General features: G+C 44.1%; 2 protein-coding genes across 4 annotated transcripts in view; both read left to right on the top strand.

Moving 5' to 3' along the window:
- The first annotated feature begins 3,811 nt into the window (after window positions 1-3,811).
- Window positions 3,812-16,423, top strand: tnfaip3 (tumor necrosis factor, alpha-induced protein 3). The gene is made up of 9 exons (XM_076075786.1): window positions 3,812-4,097; window positions 5,742-6,162; window positions 10,059-10,249; window positions 10,465-10,606; window positions 11,102-11,272; window positions 11,376-11,556; window positions 11,850-12,850; window positions 13,026-13,243; window positions 13,419-16,423. The coding sequence occupies exons 2-9, from the start codon at window positions 5,856-5,858 to the stop codon at window positions 13,710-13,712; spliced, it is 2,505 nt and encodes an 834-aa protein (XP_075931901.1). The 5' UTR covers window positions 3,812-4,097; window positions 5,742-5,855; the 3' UTR covers window positions 13,713-16,423.
- A 3,785-nt stretch (window positions 16,424-20,208) lies between these two features.
- sdccag8 (SHH signaling and ciliogenesis regulator sdccag8) overlaps window positions 20,209-23,011 on the top strand; it is a 41,229-nt gene continuing 38,426 nt past the window's right edge. The window contains exons 1-8 of one of the 3 annotated variants that reach the window (XR_012947399.1): window positions 20,209-20,419; window positions 21,054-21,215; window positions 21,355-21,440; window positions 21,622-21,735; window positions 21,844-21,969; window positions 22,319-22,393; window positions 22,585-22,649; window positions 22,762-22,962. Coding sequence is in view for 2 of the 3 variants with exons in the window: in XM_076075726.1 (XP_075931841.1) it covers window positions 20,353-20,419; window positions 21,054-21,215; window positions 21,355-21,440; window positions 21,622-21,735; window positions 21,844-21,969; window positions 22,319-22,393; window positions 22,585-22,649; window positions 22,762-22,962 (896 nt within the window). In the remaining variant the exon portion in view is untranslated. The remainder of the gene's footprint in view (window positions 20,420-21,053; window positions 21,216-21,354; window positions 21,441-21,621; window positions 21,736-21,843; window positions 21,970-22,318; window positions 22,394-22,584; window positions 22,650-22,761; window positions 22,963-23,011) is intronic. The other 2 variants (XM_076075726.1, XM_076075725.1) reach the window with 2 other exon arrangements.

The following is a 23,011-nucleotide window of genomic DNA, read 5'->3' as shown; positions in this document are numbered from 1 at the left end:
GGTTGTCCCCGCTGTTCTGCCACCTCATACCAGAACGGGGCCTCGAGGCTTTTGGGGCTCTGAGGGATCCATCTGGGTTCAGAAGTCACTCTTAGGGACTGGCCACACTGTCAGAACACAAGAGACTTTTGACTCTGGAAGACGAATATAGGTGCGTATTATAAAGCCTATAGATTAATGTAAAGTACCTTGATTACTAGTAGACCGCCATGTAGATGGCGAACGTGTTTGTGACTATCACTGCACTGTACCCATTCCAGTTGGGTACGGTGCCTTTAAAAAAAAAAAAAAAGACGAGGGGGTTTGTGCTGTGCTGGTGACATAAGATACTGTTTAATAAATCAAATATATGAGGTAGAATATCAAAAGCTTGGACATATGTATGGTTACTTTGTCTTGAATTCAATACACAGTGGAGAGAGACACAGGAAAGACTGGGAAGCATGAAGACAAAGGTCCCATACTGGATTCAAGCACAGGTACATACAGTACGTATTTTAATACTGCACTTGTGCTGCACAAAGAAGTGCAGTAACCTGACGCAGAAACAAAAGTAATATGATCAGTCAAAGTCTCAGTGATTCACACTCCTCTTTTAACGTGTTTCTGAACAGCTTGCTTGTAACCTGCTTCTTCCTCTAATGGCATCAACGTAACTGACGAAGGGCCTCTTTCTGTGCTCTCTAAACATGAGATGTTGCATCAGCCAGACATGGCCTGCAAAGCATATTGAGAAGATTGGATTTATACTTTTTTATGTTTTTATTTGAAGACAGGACCATATCGATAAAAGCAGAAGCAGACAAGTCATAACAGCCTTCTTCTACAATCACATGTTCAACCTTCAAGAAGGTGTTGTTGTGCTGTTAAAATTATGAAATGTGTGGTACATGTTAGTCGCACTGTGCTTTCAAAATGTAAGTGGTGGAGGAAGTATTCTGATCCTGTACTTTAGTGTTATGATAACACTGTAAAAATACTCTCTTAGTAGGAAAATGTAAAAAACAAAGTATGTAAGCATGTGCAATATGTATTTAAAGTATGAAAAATAAAAGTACTTTCTGCAGAAACATAGCCACTGTCATACTAATATATTGTGTGAATACATTATTATTGCTGATGTGTTAATGTGTGAGTGGAAATCACATTTCTTTTTACTTCTAGTGGCTGTCCTTACAAAGTATGTGCTGTTGCTTGGAGTATGCATTCAGTTGGGGCATACTTCATCATGACCCTCTTGCTGTGCAGAGAATCGTGGGTCAGAATAGCCAGAAAAGCATGCGGACTTGCATAAATGCAGGACATCCTTGTATTATTGGCATATTATTGAGTATTGGGACATACTAAATATTTTTCTCTTAATAGTATGGTAGTATGGGTAGTATTGGAAAGCACAGAACATTTTGTCTTCTCTTGTAGAAGTATCAAGCGGCATGTAAGGGAAATAAAAGCACCTTTGATTTGAACACAAGTACAATAATTGAGTAAATTTAGTCCTCGCTTCCTTGTATGGTCTTTAGTTCTTAAGGCATTTAATGAGGAATAATTTCAATTGTAATAACTCTGAGTTCTTAAGAGATTCCATCACACTCAGAAACAATCGTTTTTTTCCTCTCAGCATGTGTTGTATCTGACCATCCCATGTACAGTAACGTAAGAGATTTTAAAGGATTGCTCATGTTGAACCACCTGGTGATTTGGAACAACAAAGTGCGCCAATTATCTGTTCTGGGAGTTTCCATATGCTTTGATTTCATCGCTGCCACAACCAGTATTGACCATCCCAACCTGTGACCCAGGAGCCTGTAAAACGTTTGGAGAGCTGAATCATCCCCATTATTTTCACAACAGCCTCAGAGTGAGATCATTTCTCAAGCGTCCAACTATTAAAAACTGTCATTGTACCTGTTGATGTGTTAAATGTCAGCTCATGGAGCAAGAGCAGTGTGCCCATTTTGAACTTTGACTGGTTAGTGGGCTCATTCCTCATGGATCCATGACGTCAGGTGATTTTCTGATCCCTGCACGAGCAGGTAGGAAAGGAGACAGGGGAAGAGGAAGGAAAATAGAAAGCGAGGAGTGAATCAGTGCAGTTGAATAACAACAGGTAGATGAGACAAAATGTTCTTTTGCAATAAATCTGGATATTTGTCCACAGTGAAAATGCAACGCAAAGATTTACCTTTGCTCTACTGCACAGTTAAAAGTCAAAAGGCTCCAGAGTCAAACATCTGGAAGTCAGATTTTTGGTAAATCTGCTTTGAATTACTGAGAATCTGGCTAGATTATACTTCTTTGATGGTAATATGAAATGTGATGCTACATAATTCACTGCGGTCTGTCTGATAGTAACATTTTTAGCATTGAAACGACAAGATGGGTAATTGAATAATCTATGAGAATTATGTAAATTTCATGACAGAAATTGTGATAACGAACAATTTGAGTCATTCATCCAGCAAAAGACCAAATCAAATGATCATCACCTTGGGCAACTTTTTGTGTAATTGTACAGCTAAACAAATAACTATTTACTTGAAAAAATGATCAACAGATTATTATATATAGAACTGAAAATACAAATTTGTTGCGTCTCATGCCATCTAAATGCATCATTCCTCTATGTCTCACCTCTCATGCTTACACATGCAACATCAGCAAGTCAAATAAGACTGCTTTGCTGTTGCAGCTTCTGTATTGGTAGACCACAGAACAGCAGTTGGTGTACTTTGCCCCACACTGATGGCTCACTGATAACACAACTCGCTCACCACTATAACCTGGTGGTGCACAAAGCTATAGTTGTGATTTGACACAAGTAGAGTGATCTGACAGCCTGTCTGTCTGTGAAAGGCTGCATGTTGGGTGATCGATGTTGTAACTTTTTGCTAAATATGTGAAAGGAAAGTTGAGCTGTTGTTGTTTGGTGCAATAGATTATTTAAAAAAAATTAACATTGTAGGGCCACATGTGAAGCAGAATTTACCAAAACTCAAGATTTTTTATTTGCACAATTTCATGCAGGTGCATTACCAATATAAACATGTTTTCTTGCTCATTGTATAATGATTTAAGAGCTACACTTTTTTTGTAAAATGGCATTTATGTCTGATGAATTTTCCTGGTTGGATGGCTGTCAAAATTTTACTTTATATATATATATCTCTATATATCTATAGAGATATATATATATATATTCTTGGCCGACAAATGTTTCAACTGTATTTTTTTGGTGTCTTATAAGTCCACGTGGGCTGGGCACTTGAATGTGCATGACAGAAGAAATAAGACAATTAACTTACTAACTAACTTTTGAATGAAAGAGAAACAGATTAACTAAATCTTGCACCCATGCATCCAGAGAGATGAGACATCTGCCTCTGAATCCTTGAGCAAGAAATCAAACTATTTCATAGCACCAGGAGCTCTGTTTAACATAATTTCCAAACGGTGCAATAAGTGCACTCATCAATACATAAATATACAAATAAATACACACAGGCATACGTTCAATCAGCTGGTCGAAGTCTACTTATGGTCCAGTGATGAGAGTTTCTTTCGTTTTCCTGACTGATTTGAAGAGGCGGGTCTCGTTGCAGATTTATGGTCTATTTTTAAGGCTGTCTCATGAAATAGAAAATGACGCGACCTGTCTGTCTCCCTCAGTGACGCTCCTTTGTGCACAGTAGGTGGGATATGCTTTTCAGTATTGAGTCAGACAGAGATAGAGACCCCTGGCGGCGAAAATATGTAGCTACACCCAGGTTGTGTGTGTGTGTGAGAGAGAGAGAGAGAGAGAGAGAGAGCGAGAGAGAGAGGGAGGAAAATGGGTGGACGGAAAGTCCCCGTGTGGAAATCCCCTTGACTTGTGCCTTTTCCTTTTAAAAAAAAAACCAACACAACTATCATTAGCGGACTGTGTACTCCTTTGAAAGGCTTCGCGAGCTGCTAGGGCTCCAAAATAGATCTGATACTGAAGGAAAGAGAAGGTTGAATGGCGCCGAGGACCGCAGCGGTGAGGCTGAGTGAAGGGGCTCAGAGAGGACTAGCCTGAGCATCCGGGAGGGCTTTGTTATTACCCCCGACATATTACACAGGTAAGACACCCGTCCTCCCCTCCCCTGTGCCTCCCCATGTGGACGACATTTCCCACCAAAAAGGGGAGTGAGACTCGGTTGGGAAGGCTACATGACGTTTGGGCCTCGAGTAAACGTATGGTCGTGTTTCTGGGAACATGGAGGAAAGCGTGAAAGCCTGCTCACGACAGTGGCTTTGACAGCCATTGTTTACAAAGACGTCACCCTCGAGCGGATAAACGGAGCGTTCGAACGGCCAGATGTAGCGTCGGCGGCGCGACACTGTAGCGAGACCCGCCGCGTTCGAGGCGTTCGAGGGCTACATTGTTTCAAAGGTAGTTGTCATTGGAATTACGTAAACCTTTAACGTCAGCAAAGTCTTCTGTTGTTGTGTGCTTTTAGCGTAGCCATGCCACCCTAAACCGCAGCGTCCACCGCTGTCTTATCTGCCCCAAAAGTGTGTTCCAGCGGTGCCAGCACACCAAACAGCGACTAATGACTCGTGTCAACACGCTCCCTGACGTCCATGTGTCTGTCTTCTAGTCCCTGTCTTCTAGTCCCCATCATGTGACTGACTATAGCCCCCTTTAGAGTGGCCTATCTGCTGTTGCACCTGCTGGTGTTTGAGTTAGTGAAGGTGTTGTGGTTGTTAACTTTAACAATATCCACCGACTGTTCGCTTCTTCTAAAACGGTTAATTTAAACATGGGGAAGTTAAACATGTGGCCCACTTGCTGACCATCACTTTCTACTTCCTGTGAACTAAAGAAATGTGCTGACATACTCTTCATTTTGGGGTAAAATATGCCTTTAAAACCTCAAAACAGGTACAGTTAAAAAACTCTTCTTCAATACTTCTACTGTCAGGTTGTGTGTTGAACCTTAGTACCAATCAAAATATTGCATCAAAGCACTGAAAGTTAGCATCAAGTGTTTGGCCATAGTCTTTATTTATTTATCCCTCAAACCGACCTGAATCAGGAAACTTTGCTAACTTTAGGCAACATTCTCGTACAGCTGCTTGTGTTAAGACAACATCAAACAGGGATGTATTGAGAGTTTTACATACTTTTTGTGTTGAAATGTTTATCTTTCTGGTGCTTTGGCATTGAGAACATTTAGTACTGAAACTCTGGCATCATTATGGCACAGGTATCAAACATTTTCTACTGATTCGTAGTCTCACTCATTAAGACTTAATGCAGGCGGGCAGTCTTGGAGGCGTTGGGGCAGACAGTGTGACCCTCCCCCCCCCCCCCCCCCTGAAGCCCTGGGTGGCCTTCAGTTCAAGTTTTGGAAAACACCCGTTTATTGTTGGAGGGCTTTGAACCCAGTGGGATGCTGGGGCGCCCCTGTTTGGGGGAAACTCAAAAACCATTAAGTCGAAAAGGAAAATTAAAAGAACAAACGAGAACACAAAGGGTTCTTTGTGTTCGTTTATTCCATTTGTCCCACCAGAATCTCCAGTGGAAAAGCACCAAACAGCTTTCACAGTGAGATGATCCTGTGTGTTGGGTGGTTTCCCCGAACAAACAGTAAATTAAGTTGTGCCTTAAGTCATAATTAATAAGGAAAGGGGAATCTCCTCTGAAAATTTCCACCCAGTCCCACCAGTCTGTTCTTTTCTGTACTGCGTAATAACCCACTCCCCTTCTCTCCATCCAGTTTCCACGTTGCTGGGTCAGCGGTGGTTGGTGCCTCCTCCTCCTTTCCTCCTCCTCCTCCTCCTCCTCGTTCCTCTTACTCCCCTCCTTCCATCCACCTGGCCACTCATCCGCCATGTCGCAGGGTCAGAACTTCCTCCCCAAATTCCTGTTTGTCTCCAACCTGCTGAAGGCGGTGAAGATCCGTCAGCGAGTGCCCAACGACGTGGTGAAGCCGGCTGCGGGCAGCGGCCTGATGCACCACCTGCGCGGTATGCACCGGTACACGCTGGAGATGATCGCCATGAACCACTTCCCGCAGGCCTTCATGGAGGTGGTGCAGGCCGCCATCCTGGACCGAGCCATGCAGGCCTCCTTGGAGCAGGAGAAGAAGCTCAACTGGTGTCGGGAGGTGAAGAAGATGGTGCCCTTACGTACCAATGGTAAGAGAGATTTGCTGATGTCTCCACTGAATCAGGTTTCTACAATATTCTTACTGAAGCTCCATGAAGTCGGGAGCACTTTGGTGAAGATTTATCACAAGTTGGGAGTTTAGATAAATGCTGTTGGAGCAGGAGGTTCTGGTGACCTTTCACACAAAGTTCAACAACAGAAACAATTCCACAAATGCTTCTCAGAGCTGATGTCAAACTTTTGTTCCTTGATGTCAGGAACAGTAGCAGTGTTCATCGCTCAGGGCGGAGGATGCGTTTTGCTTTTGTTTCATTTTCAGTGATGGAGGAGGTGCGTGTTTGTGAGTCAGGGCTATTTGATATGTAAATTCTGAGATGTCATTACTCACAAGCAGGGTTACTGTAAATGACAACAATGGAGGGACTCGATTCCGCTTCCACACACACTCATTTAGCAGCCCCTCTTGGTTTTACTCTGCGTTTGACTTCAGTCAGCCTATTGCCAAGTCATGTTTTCTGTTAGGTGGATGTCGTAACACGGGAACATCCCAGGGTCGGCAAACATTCAGACCCCGGGCCTGATGTGACTACGTCTGATCACAGCTCTGTACTGGGAAATTCTCTGGCGTCACTCGCAGGACTTTGATTTACTGTCGACGATGTTTCAGACCTGACTATTTCCACTCATTTTCACTTACAACCTTTGGGGTATGTCCCCTCTTTTTCTCTATCTCTCTGTGTGTGTGTGTGTGTGTGTGTGTGTGTGTGTGTGTGTGTGTGTGTGTGTGTGTGTGTGTGTGTGTGTGTGTGTGTGTGTGTGTGTGTGTGTGTGTGTGTGTGTGTGTGTGTGTGTGTGTGTGTGTGTGTGTGTGTGTGTGTGTGTGTGTGTGTGTGAAGAATGTAAATGTCAGTGGATCTTAAAACATCTCAAATAGTTTTACCGTTAGTTCCCCACCTGCCTGGCTGTCGTTTTATGTCGCTGTCTTTGAGACTGTCAGCTGTGTGTCACGACTCACCGGGCCTTGTTAATGCAAATCTGACCAAATCCAACTGTCCTCTCGCTGTCTCTTCATCTATATTTCAGTAACTTAAACGCATCTGGTGTGTACATCAGACTCATGGTCTATTTTTAGATGAAGGGGAAAAAACTGTTTTTTGACGGGAAACATCAGCCGTAGCATTCACAACAGAAGGCGGAAGCGTTACAAGTTTGTCTTAAACATGTGAATTTCCAGAGGAAATAATTGCTTCCTATGAGAAAGGAAGAAACTAACACTTTTCAGTGAGAAATTCCTGTTTTGATTGCATCTCAGAACTCACTTTGAACAGTTACTGGATGGATGAGGAACTTGCCGGGTGTCGTGTGTGTTAATAGTAAGTTCGTAATGAGTAAAGCAGTTACTGTAACTCTCGTCAAGACATGGTTCCTCTTCAGAAAGACCCCTGACTCTTCTGACTTCTGCTGCCAGTAACGTGGACGGAAATTCCTGGCTTGTGAAGATGATGTCATAAAGATGAGACAGAATTTCAAAGCCGGAGCATCTAACCCTGAAGGACCCATACGTGACTTTGAGCAGAGGACGCACACACACACACACACACACACACACACACACACACACAGAGAGAACTGACTGACTGCTGCTGAGTCACTGGAGCTCAGCAGACAGACACACACACACACACACGGAGAGAGGATGTGAGAGAGCAGAAGTCTGTCAATGAGCATCCAGTCAGAGCAGGCCATATTAATCCATCTCCTCAGAGTCATAACACTGCAATAAGATCAGTCTCCACTTCGTCCGTCATCTAAATGGACCCGTTAGCTCCCAAGCTTTCAATCTTCCTGAAACCTAAATTTATTCCCATTCTAGAAGAAATACAACTTACCATCTTAAAGCCCAAAACAGCCTCATAAAACGTTAATTCCCCGGCAATTAGAAATAACGGGGTCGTATCAGCTTTCCTGTTTCATGCAACTTTTCCACCAATTCGAGATGCGCATTATTGAAATTCAGTGCGTCTTCTGTCTTGAATGTCTGGGACTCATTCCGAGGGTTTTTCCCCAAACAGCATCCCATGTCTGTCATGTGTCCCCAACAGGCAGGATTTGTTCAGCTACAATACACTGAGACTACGTGCTGGAGCAGCAGAGCGGACACACACACACACACACTGTGTATAAGTACAGACTACTTTTCTTTATGTGGTATCCGCAGTGCTTGATACAAACACAATATGTCATATTTCCAGTTCTTATTACAGCAGAAGTGAAACTAGTCTTTGGCCAGGATTTGTTCTGTTGGTTTAGTCCCACGAGACATCTTGGCGACAGAGTGGGATAGTGGATGATGTGGGCCACCAACCTAAATCCGCATTGGAAAGCACCACATTGCAACTTTGTGGTCGGTGTCACCTGCACGAGGAACAAATGAGGGAGTAAGTCCGCTCGTACGCTCGTGTGTTTTCAGGAAGTGTCCCAGCTGGCGACAGAGGAAGTGTCTATATTTAGACCGATGCGACCAGCAGACCATCTTTCATCTTCGGTCATCACTCGTCAGGCAGCTCGATTAAGGGTCAAAAGTCTGTGTGTTTCTGTGCGCAGGAAGAGCTGATCACACGTGCGTGTTTGGGCCTCTGTGCATGCTCTTGTGTGCCTGTGTATCTCTTTTGAGGATGTTGCTATTGAGGATGCCTTTTCTCACTAGAGAGTGTTGAGAGTGATGCAAGAATGCCAAAATGCAACAACAGCTAGCTAGTCTGAAATAGAGGTGATGGTTTTCCCCCCCCCCTAAAAGTACAGTTCCCTCAGTTGCATCTCACATTACAGTCATCTCGCAATACAGATAATGTAGTTTTGAGAAATGCGATACAGTTTGTCCTAGGGCATGACACGTACACCGGCTAAACTCATTTTAGACTTTTTGTGTTGTAAATAACTTTTCTTGTACAGATATTAGCTATTTAATGCAGCAATGTTATACGAAAAAAAGGTGTGTAACTTTTGCCAGGTGAACATTACGGAGCAGATCATAAAGGGAGACAGAACCAACACACTACGGTACATTTGTATGCGTTTGTGCATGTAAGCGCACATGTTATCTCAGCGCTCGTTAATCACAGCCTTCATCGGGTGTTGATAGCAGTAATTAAAAAGATAACATTCCATCCTGTCCAAGCCACACCCCTGTGGAAAGTCCAGGACCAGCTGAGAGGCATTGATGAGTTGGGATCATAGGAGGTTAACACACACACCCACACACACACAAGGCAGAAGTTAGCACAGGGAAATTCCTGTGTTTAGTGTGGCAACAGGGTTTTTTCAGAGGCGCACACATTGACAAACATGGACTCTCCTGTTTCACAATGAGGAAAAGACCCAGCATTGCCATAGGAGACTAAATAAAATTCCAGGATTTGTAGTAGTTGCTCACACACACACACACATACACACAAATTCCATTTGAGAAACTCTTTATCTCCCCGACGGTTTGTAGAATATAGAGGAAGCCGTTTACTTTGAATTGTTGGAAATTTTCAGGGCAGATTAAGGTAGTGAAGCAGCTGCATTTAATTCTTCTAAAACGTATTACAAGTATGTTGAGGGCCATGTTTCTCAGGCCAGCAGGATAAAAGCCCGGCTTTGTCTGTAGTGTTTGCATAGTTTCAGACATGTGAGCTTCATATAATAGTCTAGATACCAGATAGTGCGACAACTGACCCGACGGCCTGGAAATCCCCAGACTTTTGTTACGCCCGTGTGCTCTATAATTGTCTGTTGTGCATGCCGTGTACACTCTGCAGTCGCATATGCGTGTGCATGAGTCCGTGCACAATTGTGTTAGATTGCGTCCCGTGTACAAAATCAACCACCCTCAGTTCTAACATTGTATGTGCTTGCCTGCCTTTCCTGTGTGTGCCAATAGGAGATGGGAACTGTTTGCTCCACGCGACCTCTCAGTACATGCTGGGCGTTCAGGACACGGACCTGGTGCTTCGGAAAGCTCTCCATGGTGTTTTGAAAGAGACGGACACTGGCATCTTCAGAGCTCGCTTCCAGGCAGAGCTGCTCCAGTCCCAGGAGTTCACACAGACCGGACTCCGATACACCACAATGGTATGAAGATTAGATCAGCTCGATGTCAAAAGTCTTCTCCACTACTTTGCATTCATATTTTTGCCAGACGTCAGAAGCCTGAGCTAAAGCATACAGCCCATGTGCTCTTGAGACAGTAAACATTTCAATCCATGCTTACGTCTTTTACATCTTTGTATGCAACCTGCAAGAAAATAAAGCATCTATCCTAACTCTTTGTGTGTGTGCTGTCCCAGAACTGGGAGGAGGAGTGGGAAAAGATTGTGAAGATGGCGTCTCCGGTCTCCAGTAGCAACGGCCTCCAGTTTGACTCTCTGGAGGACATTCACATCTTCGTCCTCTCCAACATTCTCCGCCGACCCATCATCGTCATCGCAGGTACGGACTTTTTGTCATCTCAAAGTATGTTTATTGCTTCCTCAGCAATCAAAGACCCGCTGGTCTCGTTTCGACATGTCTTTCAGTCATAAAGATGGATCAGGGTATCTCCTTCCACGTGCCTCAACACTTTGTTATGTTTGATTTCACTGTATCACTTCCCATCTATTTTGGTTAGCGGATGTAAAGCGGATGTTGTGATTAATACATTGTATGTAGGGTAAATAAGCAGAAGCTTGTTTAAACTTTATTTGAATGTTGTTCTAATACACTCATTGAAATAGCAAATAGTATATAATTTTCAAAGGGGTGAACAGACAGTTCTTTATTTTTCTTGCCGTTCACTTTTAAATCAAATGTTTCTGTAGCATTTCTAACATTATTCATCGAAATCTGTAAATTCTATAAAACGAGTACTAAAAACACATTTAACTTGATCTTGAATAGTTGTCTTTCAAATCAGTAGTAACCCTTCCACCTCTGCTCTTTCAACAGACCAGGTGGTCAGGAGTATGAAATCTGGCTCCTCCATCTCTCCTCTGAATGTGGGTGGGATCTATCTGCCGCTACAGTGGGCACCCACAGAGTGCTACAAATACCCAATAGTGCTCGGCTACGACTCCCAGCACTTTGCCCCCCTCATCACCATCAAAGACAGCGGCCCAGGTAGGAAACAAGAAGGTTTTACGGAGCCGACGCGACAAAGAGCCCTGCTATGTAGTTGCTCTTGTTTTTATTTTTATGTGACATCTTGGTCTGAATTTCCCAGAGATCCGAGCAGTACCGCTGATCAACCCAGGACGAGGAGGCTTTGAGGAGCTGAAGGTTCACTTCCTGATGGAGAAAGAACAGCAGCAGAGAGAGAGGCTTCTCAAGGACTACCTGCTGCTGATAGAGATCCCCGTCATAGGCTTGGGCTACGACACCACACGGATCATCAATGCTGCACGGTACTTATAATATTACATACTTGCATATTATAAACTCAGTCCCCATAAACGGACAATATGGAAGAGGAAAAAGTAAAAGATTGATATCCCGGTCCTGGTCCTGGCCTGCAACTTAGGAATGAAGATGTCTATTTTTAGATTGATGGTTTTGTAATACAACTGCTTTAACTTTTACAAACCTAATCGGCAGACTGGTGGCAATAACTTTATTAACTTAGAATTTAACTGAAAAAGTATAAAATCCCCAAAAGTGCAGTTCATTTAAGAACCACATTGTATGTGTCTGTTCCCAGGCTGGATGAGGGCAACCTCCCTGAAGACATGAACCTGATGGAGGACTACCTGCAGCTTGTCAACCACGAGTACCAGCGCTGGCAGGAGGACAAGGAGCAGGCGTGGGCCGCCCAGCCGCAGCGTCCACCGCCCTTCTCCGTCTCCCAGCTCTCCCTCATCGAGATCCGTTGCGCCACACCGCGATGCACTTTCTACGTCTCTGTGGACACGCAGCCTCATTGCCATGAATGCTTTGAGAAGCGACAGGCCACCACCGGTGGAGGAATGAGGATAGAAGGGGTCGTGCAGACCAAGGGGGGAGGAGTACAATGTGGGGTGGGAGTGATCGGGGGATCAGAGACCGAGGTGAGCTCCAGAGGAGCTCGAGGCAGCAGCCCCCCATCCTCCACATGTGGGAGAGGGGTGGTGGTGGTATCCAGCCCCCGCTCAGCACCACCCACGGCTCCCAGCCTCAGCCTGTACAGTGAAACTCATGCCATGAAGTGCAAGACACCCGGCTGCCTCTTCACCCTCAGCGTGGAGCATGATGGACTTTGCGAGCGCTGCTTCAACTCCAGGCAGAACCACGGACCCCCTGGAGCTGGAACAGCTGCTCCAGGACTCCCAGGCACCAATGGGGGGCCTACAGTCCCCCACCCGGCCCAGGGCACCGGCTGGACCCAGTGGGGGGGCCGCGAGACAGAGACAGAGCGCTGCAGCATGTGCAGACAGGAGGCGTTCAGGATTTTCAATGGCCTGTGTCCACCCTGCATGCAGAGACAGCAGCCTCCGGAGAGGGGAGAGCCGCAGCAGAACAACCCCAGGACTGAGGCCTCGTCTTCAGCTTGGACCCAGGCCAGGGACACTGAGCGGCCTTGCCTCACCCTGACCCCGGGGCACACCTCAGCCTGGCAAGCCCCTCTGGCCCGGCCTTGTAAAAGATCCGGCTGCCAGTTCTTTGGGACGCCAGAGAAGTTGGGTTTCTGCACTATTTGCTACGTAGACTATCAGACCAACCACCGTAAGTCCCGAAATCTCTATCATGTTACAAGATCTTTTCAAGGTTCAACCAAATGTGAATTTGTTTTGCGTTATAGGAATTATGGTTGTTTTATGTTTAGTTGTACTCATATTTTTCTTCACTCAAAAGTCAAATCATGTGGGACATTGCTTATGTTGGCTACTGTCTGTTCCAGACCTGACCCCTCCCCCTCCCCCTCCCCCCGCACCGGTCCAGAGCCGGCATGGTGTGGAGGCCGGCTTCCAGAACGTCTCCCGGTGTCGAGGGCCTGGGTGTGGCGCAGTTGGCAAGACAATGCTGGAGGGCTACTGCGACAAGTGCTACTTCAAAGAGCAAAGCACACGGCTCAATCAAGCGGCACATCGCACACCACACTCCCCTCCTCTGGTCATGGTAGGTTTCTGCCAAACCTTCTGTCGTTTGTGTCTTATCCTTCTTTTGTTTGTCTGTCTTTTTCTTGCTCATCTCAACTCTTAATATCCTGCTGGTCCACAGATGCCTTTTGGTTGCCAAATTGACCTTTCTCCTCTTCCCCTTTCCTCCCCCTCTCTTTTCTCTGTACATATAGCGGGAGCGAGCAGCCAAACCCAGATCTTCTCAGCAATCCCAGACCCAGACCCAGACCCAGACCCAGACTCAGTGCCGGCGGAGTGGCTGCAGTAATGCGTCGCCGGGTTGCACGGACCTCTGCCCCGAGTGCCACACACGTGGCCAGGGCCGAGAGGCGGGCAGACGGGCGCAGGCGCCTAAAGAAAAGTCCAAGCAGCGGTGCAGGACGCAGGGCTGCGACCACTACGCCAACCAAGAGAAACAGGGCTACTGCAACGAGTGTGACCACTTCAAACAGATCTACCAAGGCTGACCACGTACACACCCACGCAACCACGATGGTGACACATCGCTAGCACGCTACAGCCGCTGCCCTGCTGTTGGCACCCCATGCCAGTCAATGCACCTCTGATACTAACTAACCAACTAACTAACTAGCTAGTGACTAACTAGTAACCTTATGGCCTGAAAATCAAACCCCCCATGTAGAATGTGAAGAGAGAGTGTGTGTATGTGGGGGGGTGTTGGGGGGGGGGGGGGGGGAGGGGGGTGACTGACTGACTGTGTGTGTGTTTGCAGTAGACATGGCCTCCAGAATACCTCTTTGTGCAATTATTATCATCTGATGTGCCCTGTGCACTTACACGGTGAGAGGTTTGGCTACATGTCAGAGCAACTGACATTAACTCTTGTGTACAATATGTATTTAGAGGTACGTCGTGAATCGTGCCGGACAAAATGATTGTATGTTGACATAACGAGAAGCATCTGACATTGCTTTCTAGACCACAGCCAAGGATTTATACCCGCCGTCTGTCTGTCTTAACACATCCGTGTATCTGTCTGCCTGTCTGTCTAGCATTTGCCCTGTAGGATGAGGGATGCGGTAGATGAGGAAGCCCAGCGACAAATCTGTGGAAGTAGTAAGCAGAAGTGAGCCGAACTGGGCCAAAGTGAAGCGCTTGAAAACGAAATGCAATGGTATGCACCATTGTTTAGCTTACTTCTCCAAAAAAAAACACTCATGTATGTCCTCCAAACAAAGACAAAGATTTGCCGAGAAAAGCTCTTGCAATCAATATTGTAAAAATTATCAAGACTTAATTTTCTTCCATTTGTCAGTCGAAAGCAGTTTATATTTTGAGGCAAATTAAACTGTATTGTTACTTCTCTGTTATATGAAGTTGGTGAGATTGTTGATATGGAAAGCAAGAACAGACCTTTTGTCTATACAGTGCAAGACAGACAGGGCAGGCCCCTGCTAGTTCTGGTGCTACATGTACAGAAATACAAGCCTCTCCATTGTAGCCAACATGCTGGCGGTGTCAGCGGACAGAAGGCGGAGAACACCGTAGAGACAGGACTCATTCATTCACTTTCTGTTCCTCCTGTCCTTCCTCTTATTCCCCCTCCCCTTCCTCCAAAACAGATCTGTTGCCTTGGACGTTGTTTTGCTGTTTACTGACCACTTAAGCACCTAGAAATGCGTAGACACATACCTACACATGCGCACACAAATGTAGTAGCTCCAGTCCTGTCAGAAGGGGATTGCCAACAACAAAGAGAACTGAGAACATGATGACGGGTGATCAACCACCATACCACCATATATACACACACACACACACACACACACACACACATTTGCACACACATGCACATGCAAACACAGCTCTGTGAGATTGTACGCGCCCCACCCCAGCCTGAGGTGGTATATAGGTAAACAAACCCATAGAGAAATGCATTCCTCTCTGCTCCACCCCAGTGGATGTGCCAAGGCGACACTTTCAAAACAAAGAGCAATCCCATCGCCTGCTTCGGCTGATCTCGTTTATCTGATTGTGTTTTGTGCTGCTGCTACAACAGCACAGTATTGGGGCTGATCCTCGATAAGTTTTGCCTTTAAGTAGTGATTGAAATTGTATGGACCAGAGGAGCCTGATCAGTGATCCTGGATCAGTGCTCCCACCTATAAAATGCTTTTGTGAATATGGATCTTGGTCCATATTGTAGGACCTTCCAACCCGATGCCTCATCTCCAACAAAAACACACACACACACACAGAACGCACGCATGTGTGCATCTGGAATACGCAAAACTGACATTCCTGTTATTTTTTTATTTGTTTGGGGATTTTTTTATTGTATTTTGATATATTTGGTTTTGTTTCTGCCAAAAAAAAAAAAAAATACATGTGCTATCAACCGCCAAACAGTTGTTGTTACCTCCTTAAAAATGACCAGCCTGTACCACTCTAAACTAACTAGAGGGCCACAAATAGACATCTCCAACTCTGTGTCACCACAGAGTTTATCAAGCTCTGTGTGGAAAGTCCCCAAATGGGCGCCATCTTTTCAATACAAAGAAATGTTTATCTGCAGAGATAGCCTCCAGCGTATAACATTTAGCTCACAATCTCTAAATGTGATATCAACTGGATCAGTTATTCCCCTTGTACTTCTGCTGAAGTGCTCCACTGCTGTAGGCAGATGTCCATCTGTGGCTTCAGTTAGGAAAGCATAGACAAACAGGCTCTCGGTCTGCCTTCTCATTCAACTGTATCTAAAGCTGTCGGGCCAGCCCACCTGTTGACGGCCTGTACGTAGATCTCTGTGTGCTTTAATCACCTCTAGACAAACCTTAATCAATTAAAGGCCAATGTGTGGTCGGCTCATCGGGACCCCTTGACGAAGGTTTCGGGGCCACTGGCTTGAGTTCGACTGGGAGGGAGATCACATAAGTTACACATGACTCGTCTAAGCTGCTGAGGCATTTAGGAATGGTACTCCGACTCGCTTAGGGACATTCCAACAGTAGGAAGAACAACCGCTTAGAAGCAGAAGGTGTAACAAAACATGCAAACTGTGTGGAAGTTTCTCTGTGTGACCTTTCGACAATAGGGTATTGTATGAAAAAAAGCCTGGTTTTATTTGTGAAGTATTTATTCATATCAAGATATCTGTATTGTGTGATTCAATAATTATTTATATGTCGTCCTGAAATGAATTATTTTTATTAAGAAATCTGTCTGTGGTTCTTGTCTCTCCAGTGTGTGTGTGTGTGTGTGTGTGTGTGTGTGAGAGAGGAAAATGTGTGTGCACTACCACAGAATATGTGTATGCAAAACACAAGCATGTGTGCTACCCTACGAGCACTTGCACATGCAGTATGCTTGTGTGTGCTCTTAGAGATTTCAACATTGCACTCTTATTACAGCATCTCTCTCTCTGCTGTGCTGCGTGTTGCCTAACACTGTTTCTGCTCGAAAAACAGCTGCTCGCCAACGGCACCGAATCCATCTCCAGCGTAGTGTAGGAAGTACAGTGGGTGCTGCAAAAAGTCCTCAGATAGCTGATGGCTCAGGCCTGGTTTAGATGTGGCAGAGTTGCACCATTTTCCAACGCTTAACTGGGTTAGCTCTTTTTCTTCTCTCCGCCTCCGTTGTTCTTATTTCTTTTTTTTCTCATTGTTACACATTTCCATACAAAAAAGTTCAGATGATGAGGCTTTACTTAGGTGCTTTTTTCCGTCACTATTCAGTTCTTTCCAGGCCTATGTTAGGTCGTCATGCTTTTAAAAAAAAAAAAAAAAAAAAAAAAAGGGAACCCCTACCCTCTCATAGAAAGACATTTCACTCTGGAGTGTAGTGGGAGGGGGGAATTCGGAGCGAGGGGAGATCTGGCAGTGGGGAATATGTTATAATTATACATGGCAGGGCAGAGGTGACATTTAACATTTAACAAGTGGGACTGCAACGGTATGCGTGGGCTTTCTCATCAACCTACAGCCTCTACCACAGTCAGATTGGTAGGCTGCTGTGGTTTCCTGGAAATACCCCGGCATGCAAACTCCCTTGTGTAACTGCTCCTTTGCAGACGAGCTCTGTTTCACTTGACGTGCGAGTGCTTCACTAAATGCGGTGGTTAAACCTTCTCACAACAGACTCTATGCAAATAATTATGCGACGCGAACACGTTAGTTACAAGATAAGAACTCATATGTAATAGAGGTGCACTCCAATTTTTCATTACCAAAGATCTGTGGTTGAATGGCGATGACAGATTACTAAATGCACAGCAGCATGAAGTCACGAGAAGTACTGTCTATTCAAATGACAAGTGCAGAGCTGTGATGCATTGCCTATAGACCAGTATCACAACATGGCAAATGTATGCAAGATTATATATATAATAATCAAACTGATGTTCAATACAATGAACTGTGTTCCACTGCAATGGACTATTAGAGCTGACAAAACCTTGGAAGTAGGTGAAGTCTGTCACAATATACGGTAACGTTTGAAATCAAAGGCCAGGGTTGGTCATCTTGAGAAATTAGCAAGAGTACGCTAGATTAAAAAAATTATACACCCAAAAAACCGAGCCCAGTATTGCCAACTCTTTTCCGATGAAAGTAGCTTGCAGCAGTCGCTCCAAAAGTTGCTAAATCTAGCAAGAAAGTGTCAAAGTTGACAGCCCTTCCCTTCAGGCCTCCCTTGTACCATCCAATATGTAAGTAATAAAGGTCTTAAATCTAGATTGTGACATAAAAAATGTTGGACCCAATTGACCAAAGAAAGAGAAAAAATTCTCTTAATGCGGGTTAATCAGTTAAAAACCACTAGCATGCAGTAAATGTGGAGCTTCTGGGGCCCGAGGAGGACTGGGGACAAAAAGGTTTTCAGGACTAAACACTCAAAAGTACAAAACACTTGAACCAGCTAGTTTTAAATCCATAGGACTCAAACTCTGTCTTTAAGATGTCACAATAAACTGTGAATGAGAATGTCAATCTTGATTACAACACAATGTTTAAAAAAAAAAAAAAAAAAGTTTTATCAATGAACCCACCAAAGTCTGACTCACTGCCTCTTCTGTTGAAAAATGAAATGTCTCAACAAACGAAAGTACACGGGAGTCTGATTCGACAGGAAGATATCCGTTATTGTGCAATAGGAAGGGGTTGTATCCATGGTTACCTTTGTCTGACCCCTTGTATAAGCAGCAACAAAGATGATGAGATACACCCTTCCACTGAACATCACACATACACACAACATTACTTTATAACTATTTCATTTGAAACTCCCCCATCTGTGTCATTTTTGCCTGGAGCTGGAGGCAACTTCCACATTGAGGCAACAGCGGGTCCAGTTATGAAATACACATAACTCTGTGTACCACACAGGTATTTTAAGGTAATTGTATACAACTTTATCCTCTTTAATTTCTATTTGCACCCCGCCCCCCCCCCCCCCCCCCCCCCACATTAAATGTGATTTACCCCTCTTACTTTTAGCATGAATAAAAAGTTTATAAGCATTTAATAAGTTGTTTATAACACACTGTTATGTAATGATAAACATAAAATGACATTTTAAAGGTTTGTTAATGTATCCTCAGCTATTATATAACTTCTCTCCATAATTTTACACAGTATACAATTGCGTAATTATATATAATGATATATAATTACACACTTTTGTTTAAACTGTTTCTATATGTGCTTTATACTTTTAACTGATGCTGAGCTTAGGTTGACCGTTCTTTGAGTAGTAAGACAAAGAAATTCTGAACTAAACTTCCACGTATTTCATTGACAAAAAATAATAGCATTATTTTTCTTTTACAGATTGTGGGTTTACTTATAAATATGTAAAGTTAGACGTGTGTGTTTGCGTTTCTATAGCTCTTAACACAGTGAATGGCTTGTGATCAATTGGCTGCTTGTTTGTTTAATTTTTTAAAATCTCAGGGTGATGTTTGCATGTGTTGCATATTTTACTGCGTTTTTGCTGTGATGTCTGGTCTTGATGCAGCAGTTTAGCTTTTTATCCAACACAATGTCCTCCCATTGGAGAGAATAGAGTCATCTTAACTTGCTGGGGCTTTCAGCCACATCCTATGGGTTAAAATAATGACACCAATTTATTCATGAGAAGTTTCCACAATTTCACAACCCAACAGCCTATTTATGATTTGAAAGTAATTCTGAGTAATCATGATTCAATCATGATCAGAAAGCAGTTCATGGGTCGCCCGATAAGCCTGATATTCACAGCCATTTTTAGCTCCACCAACTTGCTGTTTTACATTCGATGAGTGTTGAGTCTGGTGTTAAAACTGCAGAGGCTGCAGAGCTGTGTGATTTATAAGTGGGTTTTGCATAACATGCCACCCTTCCTCATTATAGTCATTTAATTCAATGTCTATATCCAAAATGTTGCTTAAAAAGCTCGTAAAGAAGTTCAATGTTGACATATTTTGAATGCTTCCCTTGAAATAACTATAAATAAATAAATAATGTTATATGTACAAAACATAAACTTATAAAACATGATGCATTGTTATGTTTAGGCTATAAAATCTTAGAGTCTGTAGTGTGCCTAGTACGTAAAGATGTCAGATGTAATGGAGTTAAAATGTGCAACATTTCTCTCTGAATTGGAGTATAAAGTAGCATAAATTAGAAATACTCAAGTAGTAAAGTACAAGTAGGCCAAAATATGTACTTGAGTAGGACTACAGTTCTTGAGTAAATGTAGTTTCATTCCACCACTGCTTCGGCTACATAAATGTAGTGTATGAAGTTGCAATACACCGTAACCACCACAGGGAGGCGCAGACGTGAAAATATTAATGGTGACTACAAACAAGGACTACAACTCCCAGCATCTGACTGAGTTTGCGGAAGTGGGAGGCGTTAGCAGATGGTTGCCTCGTTATTCTTAAATTCACTGTACACGCATCGGGGCGGTGTTATAGATAACATTGTAGGATATAAGAACACTCATCTCGGTGCGCAAAACAAACGCACCGTCGCTTAGAATCGATGACCGTTTCTACGTGCGACACATTCATGGTTGTTGTAAATACTGTACACAGTCAGCCTCGCGTGTGTAGTTAACGCTGTGTGTAGTAATAACGCGTGATTTAACATCAGTTACACATCAATGAAACCGTTTGACTCAGACGAGGAGGAGGCGGAGCAGCTGGGGGCTTACCAGAAGGAGCTGAGACGTAAGTTAAATGCTGAATGAAGTCAAAATGCCTGAGTTCATGTCGAGTTACCTTTAAACTGCAGTACTAAGAGCCTTGGGTGAATACAGTCGTGTCACTGCCACCTGTTGTTGGTTCCCAGTCCAACCGACAATCAAGTCATGCTCCAATTTCATAAGAACATTATACTTGCACATTATTGACACTCTTGCAAAGCAATTGCCAGGACACGAAGATGTAACATTATAATTATGTCCCAGTAACCCATGACAGGGTGAAATCATGCAGAAAACCAGCTGAATACCGTGCAGACATCATTAATAATGTTGCTAATGTGCTTTTCCGACAGTCGCATGCAACATTTCTGCTGTGAAAATCTGTGTTTACTTGTTTGTTTAGTTGATTTTATTTCATTCAGCAGTACTTGAATGAGCTATAAGAATAGTTTAGATGTCAACACGTATGTATCCATCAAGTCTGTGTTTGGTTAATTGTGAATGCGTATTATACATCCCAGTGGATTCACAAATTGTTTCTAATTTGGGTAGTGGGCAAGTGTTTTAGTTCACAGACACCAACTAAACTGTCATGGCCGGGGGCACAGGAGTAATACGCTGTATGAGACCGGTGTCTGTGAGTGTGTGTTTGGTTTCAGAGCGGGCCAACCAGAGCATACAGCAGCTCAGCAGTGCTTTGGGGCAGCTGAGCTCTGATGGAGAAGAGGTGGAGGAGCCCAGAGGCAGCGATGGCAGCCTCTTCACCGCCACGGCCGACGAGAACAAGGCTGCATGGAGCCAAAAGACACAGAGCGAAGCAGGTGACTCAGTGATTAGTTGCGGGACGATTGTCCGACAAAGACGTTGTAGTACACCACCTGGAGATTTCCCTACACAGAGTCATATTGAAATGCTTCCTGTGTGTGTGTGTGTGTGTGTCTGTGTGTTTTGGCATTGTAGTTAATCAGCTGAAGAGCCTTCTACTGAAGCAGTGCAGAGAAATTCCCTCTCCTCTCACTCCTTCAAAGAAACAGTCTCCATCCAAGGTAGAGTAAGCAGCGTTGCGTGGTTAAATATTAAGATGCATTCGACCCAAGGAACACGCTTTACAGATTTTATCAGGCTAGGGTACGATTTCTCCATCGTTAAATGTGGTAAATCATTCAGACTTTTCCATTATGTTGATATTTTGCTTGCCATGCTGTTGTCTTTTCTTTCCTCTGTTAGAGAGTACAGCAGGAGGGCCGGTCCAACGTGCCGGCTTTTCAGGATTTGGTACCAATGATTCACAACCAGTCAGAGTACATCCAACACCTGGAGGCTGAAGTCAAATTGTGCAAGGTCTGTGCATCCATATGTGTTTTGTGTGTGTTTATATTTGCAGTCCATTTGACTATTGGGGCCAGTTTGGATCCGTTTTGATTCACTTCTCTGTGTGCGTGAGTTCAGGAGGAGCTGCACGAGATGAAACAGCGGATCCGAGTGGTGGTGGTGGAGAATGAGAAGTTTCATTCAGACCTCAAGTCCAAAGCTGTGGATGAATCCCTGAAAGAGTACACAATCCACAACTCCATGGTAATGTGTGTTTGTGTGTGAAAATCATTTTTAGGATTTTTGTGCTCGCGAAATGTATGTACATCCGTACTAAGTTTACGAGGTCACATAGATCATAATATGTGAAATAAAGGATGGAATACTTGTGAGTTTATTTTCAAGTTACTGACACTATGGTTGCCTCTATCTTCATTACTCCACATACATTCACTGATGGTGTAGATATCAGAGCTATCTTCAGGAAATATCAGTCAAGTTGTTACACCCAGCATGCATTGCAAAACGATTAGAGCAACCTTGGGTAAAGTTTCTTCTTGTAAAATGTAATACAGATCTTTAAAAGTGTAATCTGTCCTGATGTGTTCTACAGGTGAACGGGAGTTTGGCAGCCAACAGCCACAGCATGCTGCACAAAGCAGAACACACCACATGGAGCAACGAACTGGTAGAGATTATAGATCAGCTTTCTGCTCTCCTCGTGTTACTGTTCACTTCCTCTTCTCCATCTCATTCGGTTGCTCTGGAAGATTGTGGCCAAATCATAATCTCATCCCATCCTCTTTAAATCCATCGATTGCTTCATAGTGTTTCAAGGGTCCATGCATAGTCTGTTCTGAACCTGTTTGTGATCATCAGGAACAATTGAAAGTGATCTACCAGGCCCAGATTGAAAGCTTGGAGGCTCAGGTCCTCTCCCTCAGGTCAGTGCACTCCAGCTGTGAAGCCAGCGTAGCCAGTGACTTTGGCCAATACTCATTTCCTTTTCTCTCTCTCTCTGTTTCTCCTCGTTTCATCTTTTGCTTCCGTCTTCAGGAAGGATCTGTCAGTCAGTCAGAAGGAGTGTGAGGAGGTGAAGGATCGTCTGAGACTCCGGGAGAAACAGGCTGCAGATGCACTGAGAGCCGATGGAGCTCCTCGTGTGGCCGGAATGTGTCTGAATTGTGCGCAGCACGAAGCTGTGTTGGCTGGGACTCACACAAACCTGCATGTCCAGACTATTGACAGATTCAAAAAGTCAGTGGTAGCACACAAACACAAAAAAGGAAACTACATATTCAAAGAA

Source organism: Anarhichas minor, unplaced genomic scaffold (genome assembly GCF_050575085.1).
Source record: "Anarhichas minor isolate MPS153535 unplaced genomic scaffold, ASM5057508v1 ptg000054l, whole genome shotgun sequence".
NCBI classification, from domain to species: Eukaryota; Metazoa; Chordata; class Actinopteri; order Perciformes; family Anarhichadidae; genus Anarhichas; species Anarhichas minor.
The sequence above is the reverse complement of the archived record's forward strand: the minus strand, read 5'-3'. Positions and strand labels throughout refer to the sequence as shown.